The sequence below is a fragment of the Balaenoptera musculus genome, chromosome 14, assembly GCF_009873245.2.
Source record: "Balaenoptera musculus isolate JJ_BM4_2016_0621 chromosome 14, mBalMus1.pri.v3, whole genome shotgun sequence".
NCBI classification, from domain to species: domain Eukaryota; kingdom Metazoa; phylum Chordata; class Mammalia; order Artiodactyla; family Balaenopteridae; genus Balaenoptera; species Balaenoptera musculus.
The window spans coordinates 64,503,467-64,528,574 of NC_045798.1; the positions used below are offsets into that span (position 1 = coordinate 64,503,467).

A 25,108-nucleotide genomic window follows, 5' to 3' on the forward strand; every position below is an offset into this window, starting at 1 on the left:
CAGCAATTCCACTTCTGGGTATTTATCTGAAGAAAACGGAAACACTAATTCAAAAAGATATATGCACCCAATGTTCACTGCAGCATTGTTTACAAAAGCCAAGATACGGAAGCAAACTAAGGGTCCATCGGTAGATGAATGGATAAAGAAGATGTGGCATATATATACAATGGAATGTTACTCAACCATAAAAGCAAAAAAATCTTGCCATTTGCGGCAACATCGATGAACCTAGAGGGTATTATGCTAAGGGACAGAAAAAGACAAATACCATATGATTTCACTTATATGTGGAATCTAAAAACAAACAAACAAACAAAACAAAACAGAAACAGACTTATAGATACAGAGAGAAAACGGGTGGTTTCTAGAGGGGAGCGGGGTGGGGGGATGAGTGAAATAGGTGAGGGAAATTTAGAGGCATAAACCTCCAGTTATAAAATATGTAAGGCATGGAAATGTAATGTACGGCATAGGGAATATAGTCAATAATACTGTAATAACTTCGTATGGTGACAGATGGTAAGACTTGTGATTATTTCGTAGTGTATAAAAATATTGAATCACTATGTTGTACAACTGAAATTAATACAATATTGTAGGTCAATTATACTTCAATTAAAAATTAAAATTAAAAAAAAGAAAGAAAACAAATGCCCTAACAATGGCTTCCTTGCAGGGCTCTGTGCTGATGACATCAGAGCATGTTGGAGGAAACAGAGCCAAGGATAAAGAAGCAACCACATGCTTGTTTAACTTCCCTGCTCCCCGCTGCAACTCGGGATGGGAGTTGGGCAAGTCAAGCACTTTGTGAGCAGCGCCCAGAGCCCTGAGCGTGAGGTGTTGTTACCACAGCCCTGCAAGGCAGACAGGGCAGGCGCTGTGCTGCCCAATCCGGAGATGAGGACCAAGGAGCCCGAGGCACTAAGTGGAGCTGGAGCCCATCTCTGACTCCCAGCGGATGCCCAACCTCCTTCTAATACTCAGCGCTGGCCAGAGGTGAAAGGCGGCGCCTCAGTAGGCAACAAGCTCCCTGTCACCTCCGATGTTCAGTCAGAGGTTGGCAAGGGTGGAAGAGTGGCATCCAAGCCTGGTGATGAGCTGATCGCCTGATCTTTGAAAAATCTCCTTGCATTCCCGAGATTCTGGGATTCTAACTGGTTATGAGATTGGGAGGGGCTGCAAAGGCTCTGATTTTATATTTACTACATTTGCTTATTGCATTTCACTTATCGCTTCTTTTCTGAAGAGCCTTGCCCAGAACACAGTGCCCGGTAGGTGCCTAAAAAATACTTGGTGATGGTTTTGCTGAAGTGTCCCTGGAATCCACTGTCCACACTGGAACAAACCCTTTGGGACTCAGGCAGTGAGGTCACTGACACCCTCTGTATACCAAGCAGGGAGGTGGCTCAGCGGTGCTGTCCTCACTGAATGGGAAGAAGCTCTCGATGCTGTGTCCCCACCGTCCAGCTCCCGACCCCAGACAGCCCCTTCCTCCATCTGCAGGAGAATCCCAATCCTGGCTCAGCCCTGCCCTTCTGGCCCTGCTGAACCCCATTCCACCTTTCCACCAGAGCTGTCTGTGCCGGCTCCCTGCACAGTGACCATCTGGAGGTAGCCCCGTGTCCGGTCCCTCCTTGGCCGGAGGCAAAATCCAGACCCTCCTCCACCCTTCCAGCCCTCCTGCCCACGCCTGAATCTCTCCTTTGAAAACTTCCCATGGACGAGTGACCTCCAGGCCACAGCGGCAGACCACCCTCGCTTCCCTTCCCAGTCCAGGCCGCCCCTCCCACGGGCCCCAGCCTACCCATTTCCTCTGCCCTTTTCAACCTTTGGCGCCAGGACCAGCTATTCTGAGCGTTTGGCTGGCTCCTTCCCCCTGCCAGCTGCTCCCTTACCGGGGCCTCCATTTCTTGCCTCTTCCTTTTGGAGTGGACCGTTACCCAGCCCTGCCAACAAAATGCACCCGAGAGCACGTGGTACTACGATACAGTAACACCAAAGGCAGCAAGACTCAGTGCAGACCTAAATGCTTGAGTTACCTGTTTGGAAATGTTAAATACAGGCCACTGCGTCTCTGGGTGTGTGTGTGCACACGTGCATGTGTGTGTGTGCGTGTGTGTGCGTGTGTGTGTGTATACACATACCAATAGACTCTGGGTCCTTCCAAGATGCTTTTCAAAGCAATCTTTCTCCCCCTTTGCCAGAAACAATGAATTAGTAAGGATGAGCCCCAAGAGGATGAATAGCCCTTTTCTAGTTACCCAAGCTTCTTGCTTCTTTTATGACACAGCAACTGCTGGATTTCGAGGTTTCTTTGAGAAGATGCTAGAGCAATTACTGCAGATCTTATAAAATTACACTGAATAGTATGTTTGAAAAGATGATTTTCTGTATTCAGCTCTGTGAAAAGTTTCCCACAAAAGCAGCAACAGTCAGATAAAGGTGCCCGCCCACATAAAACAGTTTTTGTAGATTTTCAGATCCCCTTCAGAATGTGGGGAAGAGAGAGGGAAGGAGGACAGGGCTACCGAAAGGAAAAGCAAGTCCCCATGTCTTGCTTTGGCCTTGGTGACCAGGAAGACACACTCTCAGGGTTGCCTCAGTCAATATTTGATTCACTGAGCTTATTGGCCAGACCTCAACCTGTGGGGAACAGCACAGAGCCTTGCACAGAGCCTGGGTACTGGGTGAGGTGTCCAGGATGAGGGCTGGGCTAGTCTGGGGCGTCCTGGTCAAAGGCTTCCTACAAAGAGGCCCTCAGAAAATGTTTGCTTGCTGCAAGACAACCTTCCTGGATTTCTGCACCAAAGGTTTCCGATCCAGAAGTTCTGGCAAATTTGTTTTTGACAAATACATGGTCAATGTGCAGATTTTCCTAAACATGACACAAACCCCACAAACCATAATGGGGAAAAATTGATAGATTTGATTAAATAAATGTTTGAACTTTTATATGATAAAGATACCACAATCCAAGTTAAAAGTCAACAATCCAAGTTAAAAGTCAACAATCCAAGTTAAAAGTATTTGCATTATATAACAGACATAAGTGTGCACCTATAACATACAAAGAGTTCCTATGAATCAATAAGGAAAACCATGAAGTATAAATGTTCACTACATTATTTAAACTGTCCAATCTCACTAATGATTTTTTAAATATAAAAACCAGCTGTTGGGTGCTTATGAAGAAATGAGGGGCTGATATTTTAGAGGAAGGGAACTAGATTAATGAGAGAGAAGACCTGAGGTCCAGTCATCTGTCCTATGAGACCTCAGGCAAATCATTTCTCCATCTGGGACAGTTTTCTAGTTAATATTTTAGTGGAATTTGCATAAGGAATTGTATTTATTGGTCTTGCGTGTTTTGCATCAGGCATAAAAACAGCTTCTTATACCTTCCTTCTTCTCTGAGCAGCTCCAGAATACGTATAGCACCCTTCTTCACCACCCTCTCCACTCTAGAAGATTAGAAACAGAAGTTTTTCTGGGTCTTCTTCCCGGCTGTGGAATTTGAGAGGATGGAAAGGAAATGACTGAGCTAAGACCCCTCAGCAGCCCTTGGTGTGTGTTACAACTGGTCCAGGGCTCTTGCCCTGTCTCCGTGGGGGCCTGTCTATGCCACAGGATCTGCTGGCCAAATGGCTGCATGGGGGATGGGACAGGGAGACAAGCAAGGGTTAGACAATAGAAAGGGCAAGTGTAAAGAAAGAGGACAGACTTAATGGTCAGGCAACTTTGGGTTCAAATCTCAACTCTACAACCTCCTGGCTGTATGCTGCTGAGCACGATTCCATCTCTTGGAGTCTCAGGTTCCTCTTTCACAAAATGAGCACAATGCTCTCACCTCCCAGGCTCCTTTCCTTGCCATTACCTGGACCACTCAACTGGGCATATTTCAGAGACAGCCTTAATCTGCTGTTAACTCCTTCAGCTCCCCAAACCAGACTGTATAACACCATGAGCTGGAGTGGTGTCTCTGGAGGGGGCAGGGAGCCCAGAGATCTGAGAGTGCTGGACTAATGCCAGGGCCCTGTCATGGTCACTTTTGAACTTCCAGCGCCCGGCATTTTGCCTTGCATGTGGAAGGCACAAGATAACATCTGCAGAATGAATGCAGAAAATTTATGGATGAGGAAGCCAAGGGCCAAAAAGGTGAAGCGATATCCTCAGGGCTATACAACTCATTAATTACCCAGAGAGGGTCATGAAGCCTTCTTTCTTTTCTATCATGGGAAACATGGAGGGAAGAACATATAGCCAATTACACAGGCCCCTGAAGTCTCATATTCGCCAGGAAAGTCCCATTTTATACCTGTTTCCCCTTATAATTATAATAATGCCCACTTTCACTTTCAGACTGTCTATTCTCCCTGTTATGAGGGAGAGTGGAGGGAAGGGCTCTGTGTTTCCCTGACTCCGTCTACTTCCCCACCCCTCATTTCTCTTAACTCGTCAGATAGGCAATTAAAATGTCATTCCATTCTCTATTCAGTGAAAGCCTCACTTAAACTCTGCTCGTCCCAAAGGCAACCTTCCCCCAGCAAAACCCATGAAAGCTGAGGTCCGCCATCACGGGTGCGCTCACTGCCTGCACAGGGAGTGATGTGGTTCCCCGCTGCCTACCCGCCTCCCCTGTATCACCAGCGAGGAGGGGCCAAGGGCACAGCTCTGTGCCGGAGCAGCCGCCCTCCATCCCGGCTGACTAGCATCTAGCCTTCCTGTTCCGCGGGGGCACCCAGGCCCATCAGCGGAGGGAGAGGGACACATTCACCACAGCTCCCGGTGGGCCCGGCAGCCTCTCCAGAGAAGGACAGGCAGGCGAGATGAGAGCTGGGGTCCTGCGGTCCATCCACCTAGAGAAATGCTGGGCTGAGGAGAGGGAGAGAGGCTCAGGGAAAAAGAGAAACATCCTCCCCGCAGGCAAACACACCAACCCAGCGGGCAGCCTCAGAGACGAGCATTCTCAGATGTGTTCAGGTTCCTGTGGTTTGACTGTTGGGTTGAGGGACAGGGTTGGTCCTCCTGCTGGTCCTCAGATGTTCACAGATGGCCAGGAGGAGAAAAAGACCGTTAACACCTCAGCGAAGTAAGCAAGTACACACATCTATGGGATCCTTCTAGGCCTGGCTCCACAGGTGCCTCTCCCAGAGCCTTTCCTGGGCTCACCCGAACCCTCTGTGCCCATCCTCTCTGCACAGGCAGATGACAGAAGACTCGCTTGTGCGCAGCTGCTGAGGCCTGCTGTGGTTGCTCCCAAAGCATCGCGTGGGGTGTGGTGCTTTCCCACTGGAAGATCGCCCACCTCCCATCAGGGCAGGAACTCTTCACTTCCTGATCCCACAGGGAGTGGGCCCTGTGCTCTGCACACAGCCCATACTCAACTGGCACTTGCCAACCACACAACTGGGAGTGGGATCTTAGAACCCAGGCTTAGCAGGTCCGACCCTACTGGGCCTGGGCCCTGAGGCTCCCTTGGCTGCAGCTGAAGACGGCCTGGGGTCTCACTTGCTCTCCCCCAGCCCTGCCTGTGCCTGTGGACCCCCGGCCTGCGGAGCTCCCAGGCCTGGCTCTTAGAGCAGGACAAAGCCGGTCTCCTGGCTTCTACCCCAGGCTGGCCGACACCTGGTTTCCCCAAAGGAGGAACCCAGGACTGCTTTGGCCATCTCACTCCCTCCTGGAGAGCCCTGGGTGTGACACGTCACGAGCTCTTTGAGATCAGGAACCCGGCCCTCTGTTTCTTTTGAATTCCCCTCTCCCTCTCAGCCCTCACTTCCTCACCTAGGCCAGGCGCTCTACTCTGTCAGGAATACCCCAGAAAACATCCTTCTGGGAGCTGGTCTCAGCAACTGTTAGGTTGGAAAGGCCTAGAAAACCCACTGTCCCCACAATGGGAGTGCCTGCTGGTAACCAGCCCCAGCACAACCTGGACAGAGTGGGCGCTCAACATCACTTTGCAGACGTGCACTCACGTCTTCACTGTCGCCCTCTGGCTGCCCTGCAGCCTGGCACACAGAAGGCACGTGGTAAATGCCTGTGAGTGAAGGGACACGTGCCTACCGGGGGTCAGGTTCTGTGCTGGGCACACTGCTCACTCTGTCGGTGCAAGGGCCCTGCGAGGCACATGTGATCGTCCCATTGAATGGATGAGCAAGTCGAGGCTCAGACAGGTTAAGTGGCTTCTCCAAGGTCACTCAACAAATGTCCGGCCAGAGTTCAGGCTTAATCCTTCCTGTCTTTAAAGACTGTGGTCTTTCCACTCGCATTTCAGCGACTCAATCAACACTAATGCTCTGTGTTCAGCATTTGGCAGGGGGCGGATTCAACGCTGATTGAGAAATATCCCTGACTCTCAGGCAGTTCATACTGAAAGGGGCAGACAGTCCCTTCACAACCACCTGTGATGAAAGACAGACATGGCAAGGCCTGCCCAAGACGCTAAACCTATGTGTGCAGGCTGCAGGCAGAGGGGGAAGGGCATTCTGACCGGAGCAGAGAAAGGCATCTGGGAAGATGCGGTGCTGGGTTGGGCCACTAAGGACAGACAGGCTTCGGGCCAGGGACAGAGGCTGAAGAGGCTCTCGGGACGGACTTGAAGCAGCCCGCTGGCGGGAAGACGAGGCTGAAGTGGGGGCTTTCCTTAAGTACCACGATGCAGGTCATTGGGTGGCCACTTCCACGAGCCTGGCAGGGCAGGAAGAAGGGCTGGAGGGTCTCCACTCCAGGATGGTTTAGATCTCTCGGGGAGAGCTTTAGCACTGACAGGCGCGGGAGGGGAAGGCCCTGCGGGTGTGAGAGGTGGGAGTGGGGACCAGCATCTGCATGCCCTCCCTCCTCAAATGTGGTCTGGGAGATTCAGCCAACCTCCTGGCCTCAATCAGCAGGAGCCCGGAGGAGAGCAGATAAGCGAGGTCTGAAGGCTGAACTCCGGCCACGGGGCTGCAGACTTATTATTTTTCCCACACACTTGATTGACAGGACACATGGGGCCGCGGGGAATGGGCTTCACTGGGCCTCTTCTGATGCCGGGAAGAGGAGGGAAATGACAGACCTGGGGTCCTTTGGCAGCCCCTCCCCCAGGGCTGTGGCCTGGGGGTGGAGAGGGCAGTGGGGCAGGCTGCTCTCTCCCAGCCCTGTCTTTTGCCTCCTTCTAGCCTTTTGCTTTTTCTCCCTTCAGGGTCAGCACGGTTCAGGGAGGAAACACTTGGCAAAGCTGTTGGGAAAGCCTCTGGCACACAAGCTCCCGTGCTTTCTAGGGCTGGGGGAGGGTGGGCAGAGGGCAGGGTGGGAGTGAGCGTCCGTGTCTCTCTCCAGGCGACTTCTGGGATCACAAACGTTAACCCACCGTGAGCCATTAACACACTGTGAGACCCTTGCTGGAACTGAGTTTCCATTTCTGTCAAGTGGATGCCTTGAATCTACCTCCGTGGTAGCCCCTGAACAATGCCGTCTTCCTCTTCCCAAGGTGTGTGAACGGTTAGTGTCCTTCAAGATTTGTTTATTTTAAGTTTCTACTCCTACATTGTGATTTGAACAGTCCCAGTGTGTCAAGGGCATTAGACTAGAAAGTTGATTAAGAAGGTCAGTCGATGCCCTCAAAGCACAGGAAACTCGTGCTTACTGAGCTTCTACTCCACACCAGGCCCTGTGTGGATTGTCTTATAGAATTTTCACATCAACTCTTGGAAGAGACTATTATCAGCCCTGTTTCCCCCAATTTGGCAGAATTTCTTAAATTTCTTAAAGTCCTGCAGTGGCTTCCCAGAACTTGCATGAAATCCAGACTCCTCCCCATCCCACCTTTCCAGCCCATGCCACTTTCCGATTTAGCCAGTCCTCTGATGGACAGAACATGCTACTCCTACTGGCTCAGCCAAGGCCGACAGTACTTCCCTAGCCCCATTCATTTACTTCCACTCTTCCTCAGGCCCAGTTCAAGTCCTGCTTCTCCCCAAAGAAGGGCAAGGACCAGGGGAGGCAAGTGAGGTGCCCAGGGAACAAAATTTAAGGAGGCCCTCTCTCCCAGGTGCCAGTCCTGCACTTGCACCGCCCTGAGAGTGAGGCCTCCTTAAATTTGCCCAGTGTGCCTCACTTGCCCCACCCTGGTCCCAGCCCTGCCCCAATGTCCCTGCGCCCAGCCCAAAGGACCTGCCAGTCCTCTGATGCCCCCACAGCACTCCCTTGTGGGTCCTGACACTGTGCCATGAGGGCGATATTTGATTCCTTGCATGAGTGACCATCACTGCAGGACAGGGGCCACTTTTCCTCTGTCCCCATCCCGAAACCAACAGGGCGCAAGGAAGGCTTTCACACCTCCAACCTTCAAGCTGCTCCCCCTCTGCACTCTTCTGCCCTCTGCCCCATCTGCCTAGGAACTCCAATTCATCTTATAATCTATATAAAAAGGATGGTTTATCTTTGCAGTGAAATATTACATAGCTGTCAAAAACGATGTTTCCACGTGGGTGTAGGGAAAGACTTTCCAACCATGACTGAAAATCCAGAGGCTATAAGAGATAGACGAATTTTACTATATAAAAATTTTTAAATTATATGGCAAACACCATACGTAAAATCAAAGGTGAATGATAAACTAGGAGAAAATCTTTGCCATATATATCATAGATTAAGGTTTAATATCACTAGTATATTAAAAAAACTGTTAAGAATTGAGGGACAAATAACCAAAAACCCAATAGAAAAGTGGGCAATAGAAAAATGGGCAAAAGAATGGATTACTTCAAAAGGAATATAAAAATTAGCCTTAAATATGTGAAAAAATATTCAACCTCACCATAATAAGAGAAATGCAAATTAAAACTACACTGAGATACCATTTCATACTCATGAGATTGGCAGAAGTTTCAAAACTTGACAATACCTTCTTTGGCAAGGTTATGAAGAAACAGGCAGGAATGCAAACTGGTACAGTGCCATGGAGGGGTATCTGGAAATATCTTACAAAACTCCATACACATTTGCTCTTTAATCCAGTAATCCCATTCCTAGAAATTTACCCTGAAGATACACTTCCAAGCATATAAGACACATGCAGAAGCTTTGCAGCATTATTTATAATCATTTTATGGTCATGCATAGGAGAGTGGTTGGATAAACTACGGTATGCATACACAGAGTACCATGCAGCTATAAAAAACAATGAGGAAGACCTCTATGAATGGTATGGAGTGTTTTCCAGGAGACTGAATGCATAAAGCAAAGTGTTTAAAAAGCATATATAATATGCTATCTTTTATGTAAAAAAGAGGGGAAAATTTTAAAACATATATAAAAATGTGCTAGTTTTTACAAAAAGCAATAGAAGTGTAAGCATCAAACAATTAAGTTGGTTACCTACAAGAGGGAGATGGGATAGAAGGAACACAGGAGAGAGTGTTCTCTTAGTATACCTTTTTGTATAGTTCTGACTTTTGAAAGTGTGTTAATATTCAACCTAGGGAATTCCCTGGTGGTCCAGTGGTTAGGACTCCATGCTTCCACTGCCGGGCGCACAGGTTCAATCCCTGCTCAGGGAGTGAAGATCCTGCATGCTGCACAGCACAGCCACAAAAAAAAGATAAAAAAAAATTCAACCCATTAAAATATAAAATTAAATCAATAAGAATGGGAAGGAAAAATCCCTAAAACTGAAAGAAAACTGAAAAAAAAATGAACCTAACTGTATTTCAAATAAATATTATAACCACATTGAAGAGCAGGAAAAGACAAGAGGAAGGAAGGACTAATCAAAGTTACTTATGAACACAGCAAAGGCGGGTTAGAGTGAGGGAAGAAGGTTTGTTGATTGTAGCAGTGTGGGTGAAGCAATTCCGACACTATTTTAGATGTAATATAGGATTAAGCAAATGAGTGAATGTGTTGATGGTTTGGGGAACCTGGGTTTTCACTGTGAAAGAAAGGCATAAATATGGTATGGGGGAAGACAAGAAGCAACCCTGTGGAGATGGATTGGATTTGGAAGTACTGGTGTGGACTCATAATCTCTCACACATGAATATGTAAATGTATATGCATGTTTATGTGCACGTGTGTATACATGTATATGTATTATGAAAGTTATGTATATGTGTTTATACATACATGTATTTCCTAGTTCTGGCCCTTGAAGGGGCCAAGAAGCAAAGACGCTCAGCAGCAATGAGCATACCCAGAGCCCAGATCTTGGTCTCTAATACCATTCCCCACTAAAAGGAAGCAGGGTTTCTCAGAGAAATTACTGATTTCCAGCCTAGCACCAGGCAAGTACAAGACGAGCCTGGAATCTCTTGTTATGCCAGAAAGTAAGAAAATGCTCCATAACAGGGATGGTGGCATATCAAAATATCACGGGAGTTAGCTTAGAGGGGCTCCTATGGGTCAACTCTGGGCAATTTAATTGCCAAAATAATTGAGTAAAGTGAGAAATAATAAACTCTTGGAAAAACAGAAATTCATGAGATGGACAAATAAATACATTTTATTGCTTACAATAGTAAATGTATACTGCTTGCAATACAAATAAATTCTACTGCTACAGTAGAATGCCAAGAGCCAATTGGTAAATATGGAGGTAATGCTGGAGCTGGAAAAGCGTCGATTTGCAGCAACCATCGTGTTAACAATTGGATCAGGCAAGAGTCATCAGTGGGTACTACATCTCGGGGGAAATCAATGAAGAGCAGGGTACTTAAAAGTGTCTCCCCATAGACTGCGTACTAGTTATAAGGGAGAAAAAAGACAATCCTCATAGAGTGGAGAAATTGGCAATACCTTGACCGGGAGATCAAGATTAAATCACCAGTGAGAACCAGTGAGTGCCTCCTGATGTGATTGCCTGAGAAGAACCCAAGGTTGTCCAGGCAGGATTCTGCCAAGAAGGTATAACCTGAATCTAATGACAAGGAAACATCAGACAAACCCCAAATGAGGAACACTTAATGAAAAATAAGGGGGCATTTGTATTCTTTACAAATCTCAAAGCCCTAAAAGACAAATAAAGGCTGTGAAAATGTCCCAGATTAAAGAAGGCCAAAGAAACATAACAACTAAATTCAACACCCGGCCCTAGACAGGATCCTCGGTGGAGAGGGATATGCCATAAAGAACATCCAAAGGTTAACTGACGAAGTTGGAACACACCACGTAGAGTGGTAATTAGATAAAATATGCATGAATGCTACATGCATTGATCAACTAATACTATGGTTATGCCGGGGAATATGCCTCTTCTTAGGAAACACATACTAAAGTATTTAGGGGTAACACCCTCAAGTGGTTCAGACAAAATGTGTGTGTGTGTGTGTGTGTGTGTGTGTGTGTGTGTGGGTGAGAAAGAGAGAATGATAGACAGAAAGAGACAGCACAGATGATAAAGGAAATGGGGTAAAATTTTAACAATAGATGATTCTAGAATATAAAGATGTAAGGGTCTTCTTTGTATTATTTTTATTTTTTGCAGCTTTTCTTTAATTTGAAATTATTTCCAAATAAAACAATTTTAAATGTATGTTCCAACATTTGAATGACATTCCCTTCTCTGCAGGTGCACACCCTCCTCTGCCAGGAGACCCCGGGCAGGCGGAAGGCCAGGGGGCAGTTCGGAAATCAAGCCATCTGGGTTCAATGTGGCCTTGAGCCAGTGCTTTTCCTCTCTGTCTGCGCTCCTCCTCTGTAGGGCCATACCCACCTCCTGGGTTGTTAGACAGTTGAAACAGGTTATGCTGGCGGGCCATGCAAAAGGCAGGATCACGGTGAGCTCTGCAGGGAGCAGCGCTGAGAGCTGCCTGCAGCTCCGAGAGCCACAGTGCCCTCCCGCAGGACTGTGACCCCGGACAGGCACTGTCCCGGGCTAGCCTCTGGCGGACTGAGCCTCTCTGTGTGTTCTTGCCCTGACCCTGACCCCCACTTTTCTTCGGCTGGCATCTCCTTTGGGGCCCACTCCTGGTGGCTCTCTTGGCACCTTACTGGAGCCCCTTCTGGTGAGGGATCAGATGGCATTCCAGTGTGCATTCAGCATGGCTCCAGCTTTCCTCTCCCAGAGGAACCCGCTGTGACAGTATAGTTCTGGCGAAAAGAATGGTGGTCCCCGGAGAATAGGCTGAGGACTTTCCTGGAGGCCCTGAAATGGGCCCTAAGACCAGGTCTGCCTTGACAAGGATGCTGGGCCTCCTCCTTTGCCCCCGGCCTGCCACGTGGGCAGAGGCGCTGTGCTGCTGTCCCCAGTTGCCCCTCCGGGCTCACTCTGCACCTCTCACTTGGCTCTGTCCCCGGAGGCTGACCCCACAGACCAGAGCAATGGCCCCTTGCCCTCTGCCCTCCTTCCTGTTGGCTCAGCCAATGGAGGCCCCGGAGGAGCCTGCAGGGAGGGAGAGAGGGAGGTTGGGTGTTAATGCCTTGTCTCTCTGTCTTCCGGGCACCTCAGGTCACAGCCCAGGCAGGGTGGTCCCCACCACAGCACCCTCGCTCCCTCTGCTTTCAGCAGCCTCCCTCCCCTTGCCCCTTCAGCCCCAGAGGGGTAACCGTTCCCGCTCCCCGTGTCAATAGCCCTGGGGCCCTGCACTGGGTCCTGTGGGTTCCCTACGTCCTGTGCTGGCCTTTGGACTCAACTCTCTTCAAATTGCTCACTTTGAGTCTGCCACCTGCTTCCCGCCAGTCCCTGCCTCGTGCAACACCTGTGGAGGGAGGCCAGGCCCTCCCCCACAGACATGTCAGGTGTGTGTCTGCCCTTGAGGCCCCGTTACCACGCTCAGCGAGGGGACCCACCACGAAGCCATTCACGTTGCAGAACAGAAGCAAGGGCTGCCACTTCAGCCTTCTTCTGAGGCTCACGGCTTCCCGTTCCAACCCTATTTCATTTTTTCATAAGTTACTGCTAACTGAGAAGCATTATAAGAAGGGAATTAAAAGAGAGAAAAGTTGGTGGAGGAATGCCTTTTTTGCTTGTTTGTTTGGTTAAAACTTTTGTTATCAACTCTTTAGGAGCCTGATTCAACTAGAGGAACGTGTGGCAGAAGCCGTTCTTCAAAATTAGTTCCGAGAGACACGCAGGCTCTGTATCATTCATTCTATTAAAATCAAAATATTAGCTAATGCCTCTCGCGCCGTCAGAGCGGGCCTGGTGAATCCTCTGATGCACTGTCCTGCCTGAAAGTGAAGAAGGCCTTTCATGCCGAGACCTCTGTCAAGTCCCTCTGGTCTCCTGCTCACACCGTGACAAAATCTGATGTGCTGTGTCGGAGACACGTGCGGGCCCAGGACAAAGGCCCAGGGCCGGGTGCGCAAGCCTGCCCCTTCCTCGGCCCTACCCAGCACTAGAGCCCCCCATCCCCCTGGAGCCCAGGGTGGCCTCGAGCAGAGCGGGAAGGCCCCTCCTGGTCCCAAGAGTGTGGTTTCCCATATCCAGGGCCAGAACTGATTTTGAAGGGGGTGAGGGGAGTGATGACTCTGGGGCCCTGAGGCTTAGCAATCGAACTGCTTTGCATGTTTCCTTGGATTCCCCACTGCAGCCTTCATCTCTGGAAGGAGTACCACAATGCAGATGAATTCCTTTAATCTCCCAGGAACAAACAAACCTGGATTTCAGCACTCTGAGCTCTAGAGTCACTGAGAGGTAACATGGTGGTGTTTATAATCGGGCCCTGAGGGATACAGTGAGATTCTTAGCTCAGTGGAGGCTCATCGTCCTTGAGGACTGTGGGTGGGACCAGAGCCCCCAGCTGATAAGAGCTGGCTAAGCAGGGTCTATGCCTGGTGGCCTGGGTTGCAAAGTAGATGAATACAGGTCCCTCAGGGGTCATCCTAGCTGGCTGGGAGTGAGGGAGACTGCACAGGCCCAGTGTGGGGGCTGCAAAGTATCAGAGAAGGCAGAGATTCCTGGAGACTCAGTGAACCAAGGAGGGCTTCCTGGAGGAGCTGGGCTTTGACAGATGGTTAAGCAGTGGAAAGGAGAGAGGAGAGGGAAGGGCGAGGAGAACTGTGAGTGAAAAGCTCAGAGGTGGGGGTGGGAGTGAGATGGGATGGGAAATGGTCAGAGGGAAGGCTGGAAGGACCTTGACTGCAAGCAAAAGTATGAATTCTTCCTTTCTTCCTTTTGTTTCCTTGAGCAATCCGAAATTCACTATTAATCTCCCGAGACCTATCTTGTTGATAAATGTTGATTTCCCCTGCACACCTGTTCATATTTCTGATGGAAATGTATTATAAAATCACTCCATTCGGCTGGTGATTACCATGGTAATCAGGAACGCTCACCGGCAGGCCAGCACTCCTCTGAAAACAAGATTCTGAAGATACAGGCTTTTTCACTTACGATGTGCTTGGGGAGAGAGGGAGTGAAGCAGGAGTGGGGCGGGGTGTAGGGGGATGGTTTCCTTCTCTGCAGAAGTCTTGGCAGACAGCATGGCCCCCAGGGCCTGGGAGGGCTCTCCAGGAAGATGGGGGAATGGACCAGACAGAGGCCAAGTCAGTGGGGGCAAGTCCTGCATACCTTGGTGCTCTACAGTGTGCGTGCAGCTGAGGACAGCTTTGCAGGATCCCAAGCCAAGAAAGGATCTGAGCTTCCAAGTGCCCAAGATCAGGAACCTTGGCTAGAATTTCATTCAATGTCCCACCTCTGCCACAGGAACCACCTTTAGGTCTCCTGGCACATTACAAAGATACCATCATCATCACTATTATTATGATTATTTCTCCCTATCACAGGATTATAGATTAAGGCTTGGTAAAAAGCCCCAGATGTTTGAACTGTATTATTTAGTCCTGATGTAGTCTATTTTGAATTTTCAAGACCTCCAACCAGACTGCTCGGCTTTAAATCCCAGCTCCACCACTGACCGGCTGGGTGACCCTGGGCAAGTTACTGAAACTCTCTGCTCCTTCTCACCTGTAAAAGGCAGATGATACAAGTTTCTAATGCATAAGATTGTTGTGAGGGTTGAGTTAATACATGTAGCATCGTTATAATATGCCTGTCTTAGAGTAAGCACTCAGAAATGCCTGGGATATAGCAGAGCCTCCCCTCTCAGTGGACGGGGAACAGGGAAGACTGAGAGTGCAGCTAGTATCCTGGACTTTGCACAAACATCGCCTCACCTCCTTCTCCTGACACCTCCGTGTAACCCTCTCTGAACAGTAGGCAGGCTGGAACCCCAAAGCCCCATCTGCGTGGTGACAGTGGTGGATCTGGGCTGGAACCCAGAACCCCTGCCTCCTTGCCCACAGCTCTTTCATTTTCCTTCCCAAAGATGTTGCTTTTCTGGCCTCTGGCTGTTGACCCCAAACTAGGACCCAGTCACCCCCTTACTCTGACTGCAGTCCTGGGAAGCTAAGGCCTAGTGAACATAGGATGCTAGGACAGTCACATCCTAAAAGTCTACATCCTAAAACATCTACAGCTTTCAGTCACTCCTGTTAACTGCCCATACATATTAGATGTTGCCTAGTGAAAACCTACCACCATAATCATAGCAGTAGTTGCATATATTGCGCTCACTGTTCTAGGCTCTACACTACCTCCTCCGTTTAATATGTGTCATCAATGGAATTATTTTACATGGTGCCAGACATCATATAAGACAAATCAGCCCAGGAGATGCGGGCTCTGCCTTATAGAAATCGCCCCAGCAGCAGCTCACAGGCCATTATTCTGGGCCCTGCAAACTCTGTGCAGTGATAAGGAAACTCCACCAATTTGATCCTTTATCTGGCTGCAGGTTGAGGAAAGATATTATTTCAATCAAGATAATGATTCTATTTCTTGGACGGAAATGAGGTTTTTTTTATTGCCTCGTGGGTGTGCCAGCAAGATCTGTCTTGGGGCTTGAACAGGTCACGCACAAGTTAGAGGGTTTTCTTGCGACCCGAGAGAGAGTGTAAACACGATGGAGAGCGGAAAAGAGGAAAACATACACGCCAGGTCTATGAGATGACAAAATAAGTTCTACTTGGACATTTATAGGCATTAGACAAAACCTGTGGAACCAAAATTTGGAAGATAAGTGTGCAGTGTGAGCCCGATAGCCTGCATTTCAAGCGAGGTAAATGGCCTATAAAGGTAATAATGATAACGAAGCCACATAAACCAGACGCAGCTATGACAACAACTTAAAAGTCTTCTAAACCTGCCCGTCACGTACGGTAGACTCCCTTCGTAACTTTGCTGACAGACTGCTCTTTCAACACCTCCTAGGACAGGGAGCTCACCAACAAAGGAGCCCACGCCATCGCTGACCAGCTCCTATGTTGAGAAAGTATCTCCAAATTACACAGTGAAGTCATTTCATAAAAGGAAACCACAACGAGAATTCACAAGGTGCTGACACTGCAGTAGATCTAAACACACTTTGGAAACAATACACATTTCAGTGAGCTATCGAACGATACGCAAATGACATTAGATGATAAATGCAGTGAGACGGCAATGATTTGAATTAGTGAATTTCGTGAAATTTTAAATTATTTAAAATATTTGGAAATTTCAAGGACTGTAGCACAGCATCTCAAGCTCTTTTATAGGTGATTTGCTTTAATGAGGAAATAATAATAATTTGCAATTCTTATATCAATTGTTTATATAGTAACTCTAAGGAGTTTGGAAATGTTTATAAAGGTTTTATGCCTTTTGAACATTCCACTGAGAGCTGACTTGGTGAACTGCTCTCTCTCCGAATAAAAGGTACATTTCAGCTCAACCCATTCTGGAATAGACCCAGTCTTACTGATTCTTGAGGACCAAGTAGGTGGTGTCTTACCGTACTGCAATCAGACTCACCAAAACTTTGAAATCTAAACCACACCATTGTCGATATGTGTAGACTATCATCGGCAAGTAACCCCAAATCTGGGTAATATTGGTTGTCACCAGGGGAGGAGCTGGACTGCTTGGGGACAGAGGTGGGAAGGAGATTTTTCACAGTATACTTTTTGGTACTTTTGCATGTAGGGCCATGGAGCTGTATTACCTATTAAGAATAAAATTATACTTTTAAAAAGCACATAGTTACTTCAGTGAAGACAGACTTTGACACCATTGATTTCTATTTTAATGCCTGTACTCTTAAAATGCAATGAAAATTACTGCCAGGTTAGGTGAAAACTACATTTGGCTGTCTTCACAGCAGTGATGCTCATGGCAGGGTACTGAATGTGACCAGTGCCCCACTCAGACCCTTTTTCCTGCTGGACACCCAGCCAAGGAGAGACTTGCCTTGACACATCTTTGCTCAGCTCCTCCTTCCTGACCCTGCTTCCCTCTCCCTTACAAGCTTTCCCTAATGCTCTCTTTTGCTACATCATGTGCACCTGAATCCTTGTCTCAGGCTCTGCTTCTAGGGAACCCAACCTAAGTCAGTCACCAATGGCTCCAAATGCAGCCCTCCTGCATCTTTCCAGAGGATTGTCCCTGGTGATAGAAGCACACATGAGCCTTTGTCTTTGAGGACAGAACCATAACCATTTTCCTGCCCAGTCAAAACCACCAGTCTGATATCATATATCCCATGAAAGGGTGCACAGCAAAACGGTGACCATCCACAACAGAGTTCCCATAGCCAGACCCGGTGGGACCGCACAGCACTCTCCTTCCCCAGGACGAATGAGCAGGAGGCCGGGGCAGACCCAGAAGGCCTGCTCCATAATCAGACATCCAGTGACGTGCAGTGGAAACTCAGCGTGAACATCAGCTCTACCAGCTGAGCAAACTCAAACAAAATATTTAACTACTCCGAGCTTCAGTTTCCTCATCTGCAAAATGGCACTACCTGACGGAGGCTTTGTGAGGCTCAGATGAGGCAGTACTGTCAAGCGTGCTGCAAACTGGCAAGGCTACGTAAATACTGGATGTTGTTCTTGACATTTAGAACAAGCAAGCTTCTCCTGCTTGCTTGGAACAAGTAATTAATTAACCTTTGTTAAATAAATACACCCCAGCTGCTCCTCATCCTGGGCATAGTACCTAGAGCTCCCTGTGTGAAAAGCAGCTCCAGGGAAAAGCAAGTGGACATGGGGAGCACTGTCCTGGTGACTGTCCACCTGGAGCTTAGAGTATGTCCCCATCACTGATCTCATGATCCTTAGTTGCAGCTGTCTGGAGAAGGCTGTATCTCTCCCTGTCTCTCCCTCCCTTTCTCTCACTGAGATACAAGGAGTATGCCCAATGTGAATTTCCTGTAATCTATCCAGTGTATATATTCATCTCAAATACAACCTCAAACTTGTTGCAAAATCCATACGGCCATTTTCACATAATGAGTCATAAACTGGCAGAAACTTAATTTTACTTACATAGATGAGGGACACTTTACTCCATCGTGATTCTTTGTGGAATTCATGAAGCCATTTCAAGCCCTGTACCACCTGGCCCTGCCCAGTGTCACCAGTGTTTCCTCCCCTCCCTCATTAGACCCATGTCTATGACATCCTCCACGTGAGCCACTGGGTGTTCCCATCCTGGCACCTGTGCCTTGTTCTCTTCCCCCTGGAACAGCCTCCCTCCTCCATCAGCCCAGCTCATGTCTCTCTTTCCCCAGGAAGCCTCCCCTAACCACTCTCATCACCAGCATTTCTGCCTGTGCAATACGGGCCAGAGCAGGATGTATGCCCTCTCATAAAGTTCTTTCATGGTCTCATGTGCAGATGTCGTCTCTTCCCACACTGGACCGACAGCTCCTCCAAAACAGAGCCTGAACCTGCTGCTTCTTTTGTAGTGCCAGGTGCCTGGTGAATTAATAATATTCTCAGACTGAGTAATGGATTGGTTCATATGACTGCTCTTAGTTTAACACACTGTTAAATGGCCTATATGAGAATTTACTGTTCTAAATAAGGTCACCCTAGCAGCAAACCTGGAATTGTACAAACTGTCTGTGGCCCCAGGGTTAAAAAAAAAGTGCACATCATCCTCATACCAGAGGAGTCCTGCTTTCCTCGCACACCAATCAACCACAAGGGAGCGACTCTCTTTCATGAGCCAGTGGGTGCACCCTCCACTCAGAGGGCAGAGCCAGGGTTCAAACCATGCACCTTCACAGCCTTACATCCCTGGGTCCAGCCCCACCCAGCCAGAGGCACCTTCCAGAAGAACCGAAAGCCCGACTCCATCAAGGTCATGCTCCCTGCCCCAAACAGGGAAACCCACCCACTTCCCAGGAACATTGTCAAACCGCAGACCTAAGAAAGCAAAATTCAGACTCACAAGCAACGATGCCTTCTTCTTAAATTTCAGGCCAGCAGTTTTCCGGCAAACCTGCTCATTTCCTGCAAAGAGAAGAAAGGGATGGAGAAACATATTAGCATCTGCTCTGGGTATCCTTCAGCTGTTTCGTGGCCGACCTCTGGCTTCTGCACCTTCTCTGCATTCTCACTCCCAGCGGCACTCTCCCCTCCCAGGAACAACGTGTGCTAGTTGGGGGGGCGTCCCTGACAAGATCCCCCCTCCTGCGGCCATGGGTTCAGCCCATGTCGCCTCCCTCCCCCTCGCCGGCGCCATGCCAGTCTCAGATTGACCACTGCCTCCAATTCCCTGAAGGCGCTGGGCTTCTTCCCACTCCGGAGTGAGGCCTCCTCTTCTGTAGCATGGGGTTGCCTAGCAACCCCGCGCGCCAGCTCAGAAGGCCCTCCTAAATTGGACCTCACAGCGCAGGGCATCTCCTTGTACAGCTGCCTGAATCTTAACAATCTGGTTCTGAATAATAACACAATGGTAATTGCATGCATGGGCCCCAAACTACATTTAAATAATGTTCAAGAGCTGACACAAACCAACAAAGGCCAGAAAATGCATTTCGGAGGTTGACTGTAAGGCCAGGCAGGACATTCGGTGCGGGAGGGAGTTGACACCAAAGACTTGAGTTAATGACAATGTCAACCTGAACTGTGAGTTCTCCTGCCTTTCTGCCTGAGCACGCCATCACTTTAATGTATTTTAGGTGAGTTTGGGATCTGTAGAGCCAATTAATGCCCAGAGGTAGTGATGCTTCAAGACAGGATGCCCTTTAGTTCTTCAGCAGCGTATGGAGACTTTTGGAGGGGGTGGGGGTGGTGAGGATACAGGACGAGAAGGGAGAACTGTGCCTGAGTGATTTCCCTTGGCTTTTACAATCGTGGCTAAATACATTTTAGAAGGTAAGAGAAAGAACCTACCAAGCAAGAGTGCAAAGCACTTGCTACCTCAGCGAGGGACAAATTCAACATGACTGATGTGTTTCAGGATAAGAAGTGAAGGCAGAGAGGCCTTGACATTGGCTAGCACGCAGACTGAAGCAGCTTAGTGTGGCGTGGGGAAAGGCCATGTGCACACAGAGTCCAGCCTTCAATCTGTGTCCCTGGCAGAGGGTAATGAAGAGCTCTGCGCAAGGCAGGAAAGTCTTCACACGCGGGGAGCAGCAAGCTGGCAATCTGCTCCTCGTGGAGTGATAGCAGCGAGGGCCAGTTGATCACCCCTGACAATTTGAAAGCCTGAAGCACTTTTTTTTTAAAAGCTCGAAATCGTCCTGCAAGGGACTTAAACAGATATTCTCACACCCATGTTCATAGCAGCGTTACTCACAGTAGGCGGGAGATGGGAGCAACCCAAGTGTCCACGGGATGAAAGGGTAAACAAAATGTGGTCTATGCACGTGATGGGATGTTATTCAGCCTTAAAAAGGAAGGAGATTCTGACATATCCTACAAGATGGATGAACTTGAGGACGTTATGCTAAGTGAAATAAGCCAGCCACAAAAGGACAAATGCTGTATGATTCCACTTACATGGGTATCTAGGGTAGTCAGATTCATAGAGACAGAAAGTAGAATAGAGAGGTTACCGGGAGCTGGGGAGAGGGAGGGGAATGGGGAGTTCATGTTTAATTTTGGGAAGATGAAAAAGTTCTAGAGATGGATGGTGGCAATGGTTGTGCAACAACATGAATATACTTAATGCCACTAACCTGTACACTTAAAAATGGTTAACATGGTAAATGTTATGTTATGTATACTTTACCATAATTTAAAAAAAATCCTCCTGCAGTAACAGTACAACATACACAGCGTTTCTCTACAAGACTTTTGTCCACTTCATCTTGGAAGTCAAAATAGCCTGTGCTGTTCACAAGCTCGGACAGGGAGACTGTCACCAGGACTCAAGGGCCAACTAGGCAGTGTGACCCTGGGCCAGGGAACCCATGGCTTGTAAACACGGTGTTCGTGCAATGTAGGCACAGATGGAGGTGTCTGAGCATAAGGAACAGGATCTTCTTGTGACCACTTCCTGGAGTCCAAATACCATCACCCCCCAGAGTGGGACCTCCTTCCACCCAGGAGTCCCAACCCCCATGCCCCGTGCCTGCTTCCTCCCCGAGGCACGTGGGCTCATTCTCATCCTTGCTCCCTGACTAGAAAGCCCTTTCCTGTGGCCTCCACCTGACCTAATCCTACCCTTTCTAGTGGATTTACATCAAATTCCACCTCCTCCAACAAGCCTTCCAGAACCTCCCACCTCTGCTTTCTCCGAACGTCACACAGCAGCAATCAAGCACTTGCTTGGGAACTATTCTATACTCAGGTCAGCAAGGTTTGTCTCTCCCCCCAAATCTCTGAAAGGAGCTTTGGACAGAGATTGTCACTAACATTTTTTGTCTGCCACGGGCTCTGAGCACGCCGTGGGCTGTCCCCTGGAGGCTCTGGGAAGGACAACAGGCCTTGCCTCCTTTGTCAGGAAATCCGGCCACAGCTTCCCTGCCTGGGCTACATAGCATGTCTGCTGGCTGCAGAGCCCTCGAGCTAAATATTCCAGGCGGGCGTGCAAGTCCCTCCAGCCATTTAGAGGTGTAACTCAATGTGTGCAGTAAACAATTGAGCATTTACAGATTTTATTAATTTGGAAAGGTCATTAGAGCCAACAGCTTCCCCGAGTTGACAGTGAATGAATAGCATGGATAATTTTTTTCAGTGTCCTAATATTTTTCTTGGAACATGCTCTAAGCCTCAAAAAATAATGTTATAAGGAAAAAAAAAGGTAAAAAAAAATCCAGGCTTGCGAGACAAGGGGAGTCGACAGGAGCTCTGGACAAGCCTCTTTCCCTCTCTGAGCCTCAGTCTTCTCATCTGCAAGTTGAGGGAGTGATTGCTAAGGTCACTTTCAACTTAAAAAGTAAGTAAATAAAATTATGATTCTAGGTGAGAATGTGAAGTTAGCAAATTTACAAGCTAATAGTTACCCACCCCACACCCCATCCATCCTCCCAGGTGTTGGGTACCACTTCACCTCTGGAGAGATAAGTTTCCAGTTCATGGCCCCTCAGCCAGGAAAAGGTCCTTAATGATTTCAGGTGCCTTCCCAGACCCTGACCTGGGGGGTCTCAAACCCAACAATCTGGCCGACTTGCTCTCATTAAGGAACACTCCAGACTAATGCCTTGTTTTCTTGAATCTCCAGGTATGGCTGGAAATGGGCCAAAGGGCATCACCCAGACTCCGTCTCCCCAGCCCTTGGCTCCAGGACCAGCCAGTGCCATCTGTCAAGGGCCAGGCCTCTGCAGGGCCCATGCTCATGGTTCTCCCCAAGGAGAGAAGGAAGCAGCGGTCAAGGAGCAGAGGGGTCTGGCTCCAGCCTGATGTCATAGGGAGAAACAGTTGGCTCTTGACCAGGCTGTGCAATCCGACATCCCTCCCTTTCTCCATCCTCATCCCCTCTTCTCTCCTCCCCGAGTGTACAGACGCCGGGAATGTGGGAGGCCCACATCTGTCTGCAAATGTGTGGCCACAAACACCTATGCCCTTTGCTCTGATTCCTCCTAGCTTTCAGTAGCAATAGGAAGACTAACTGTGAATCGGAACTGTATGACCAACAGCCTAACACTCATATTAACTAATATTAGCGTTAATATTAGTTAATATTAGCTAACATTTGCGTGATGCTTTATAATTAAAAAAATATTTTCCCACATACCTGTCAGGCAGGTGGGATAGATTTAACCCATTTAGTGAGCATCTGCAGAATCCCAGGGTCTTTGCTACCTGCTGGGGATGCACACATGAAAAGGTGTGGTTCCTGCCTGCAAACTCCCTCCAGGACGGTTTATAGTCAGGAAGATGGAGGCACAGAGAAGCTGAGTGACCTTCTCAGAAGCGTCCAACTTTCAAGCATCCCTGCTCAAACCAAGTCCTCGGACTCAGAACATTTTCCAGCTGTTCCTGTGAGGTCTGTGAGTTTCGTATAAAATTTAGCCTGTATGACGTCAACCAGAAGGGACCAGCCAGAGGGTAGCATGGTTTGGGGACTGTGAAAGTCTATGCCCAGAATGAAACAGTGCCTGTGGGTTAGGCCATGTTTGCCCTTGGAAACCCCAGAGGGGCAGGTCCTGGGCTGGGCGCAGGTCAGAGCTTGCTGCACACGTGACCTTGGCCCCTTGTGGTCTTTCTGCTCATCGATAAAGACCCCTCTTCTCATCAGCCGCCTTTGTAGAGACGCTGCCTTGAGAACTGACGCAAATTCATGAAACCTTTTTCTTTCTTTCTTTTTTTATTCTGCACTAACCTCTCTCTTCTAGGAACTGCCATAGCAGTTACAATGAACATGTTACACAAAATTGGTATTGTTCTTTTCAGGGTCTCTAATGGCTTTTTGGAAAAAAATTAAATGCCCGTGCTGGAGGAACCCGATAAATCCCTCACTTTAGAGCCAGGGCACCCAAGTCCAGCGAGGACTTGCCCCAAGTCATACCAAAGGCAAGCAGAACTGGAACGTGGGTCCCAGACTCCCAGCCCGGGGCCTGAACACACCCACCCTACAGTGGTGGGAGGGGAGGTTCAGGCTGTGTCCTGCTTACCTTGGCCCCCACAGAAGCCGTCAGCAAGCACGAGTGGCTAGGAGGGAGGCTGTCTGATGCTGGATGGTGGCAGGCAGATTACAGCCTCCCCCCACCGCACGCCCACCCCTGCGCCCCCAGGGATGATACTGAAGGGACCGGCTCTGCCTCAGCGGGAGGGGCAGAGGCTATAACAGGTGCCCTCAGGGGACAGTGAGGTCATGGTCTCTGCTGCAGGGCCTTGCAGCTCGCAGGAGGCCATAATGCCTTGTGGTTTAGATCCAGACTGGCCCTGCCATTGACCAGCCGTGTGACCTTGGACAAATGACTTAACCTCTCTCTGCTTTAGATTTTCACCAGCAAAACGGGCAGAATAACGGCACCGACCTCCCACCTCCCAGGGTTGAAGCAGGGATGAAATGAGAACATGGAGGGAGACACCTGGCACAGGGCCCAGCATCTGTATGTTCTCAGGTGAGGGCGGCGAGACCAGCCTCCCTGGGAGGTCAGCTCCATGGGGGGAATGCTGACAGCCGTGCTCACTGCTAAGTCCCCAGCGCCTAGTTCTCGCGAGAGCGGCACAGGAATGAGAGTTGACTGCGCTCCCGTGGAAAGTGCTGCCCAGCACGTGGTGAGGAGAGGCCTGCAGTGATGAGCCGTTGCTGAGGGTGGGTCAGCTGAGGGTCTGTGGTGACAGGGAGGCAGTGGCTTCTCTTCCCACTATCCTTCAGAGGCTGCGTTGCGTAGGTTGCAGTTTGCTTTTTCCGCCGATATTAAAATCAACCAACCTGAGGTCACAAAATGGCACAGACACTTTGGAAGGCAGTTTGTCTAGTGTTCGTCTAGTCTTTACGGGACTAGACATGCTCTTACCATAGGGTCCAGCAAGCGCACTTAGGTATTTACCCAAGGGAGTTGAAAACTATGTCCGCACAAAAACCTGCACACAGATGTTGATGGCAACTTTATTCATAATTGCCAAGAATGGAAGCCACCAAGAGGTACTTCAGTAGGTGAATGGACAGGTAAACAAATAAATAAATATCCACATGATGGAATATTATTCAGTGCTAAAAAGAAATGAGCTATCAAGTCATGAAGACATGGAGGAATCTTACACGTATATTACTAAGTGAAAGAAGCCAATCTGGAAAGGTTACATACTGTATGATTCCAACTGTATGATCTTCTGGAAGAGGCAAAACTATGGAGATAGAAAGAAGATCAGCGGTTGCCAAGGGTCGATGGAGAGGGAGGGATGAATAGGCAGAGCACAGAGGATTTTGAGGGCAGGGAAACTATTCTGTATGATACTGTAATGG

At 48.7% G+C, this 25,108-nt stretch overlaps 1 protein-coding gene across 9 annotated transcripts in view; it reads right to left on the bottom strand.

Moving 5' to 3' along the window:
- The window catches only part of ZBTB7C (zinc finger and BTB domain containing 7C), a 373,598-nt gene that overhangs the window by 128,695 nt on the left and 219,795 nt on the right, over positions 1 to 25,108 (bottom strand). For all 9 annotated transcript variants that reach the window (XM_036823649.1, XM_036823635.1, XM_036823636.1 and 6 more), the window contains one exon: positions 19,193 to 19,254. Coding sequence is in view for 5 of the 9 variants with exons in the window: in XM_036823635.1 (XP_036679530.1) it covers positions 19,193 to 19,254 (62 nt within the window). In the remaining 4 variants the exon portion in view is untranslated. The remainder of the gene's footprint in view (positions 1 to 19,192; positions 19,255 to 25,108) is intronic.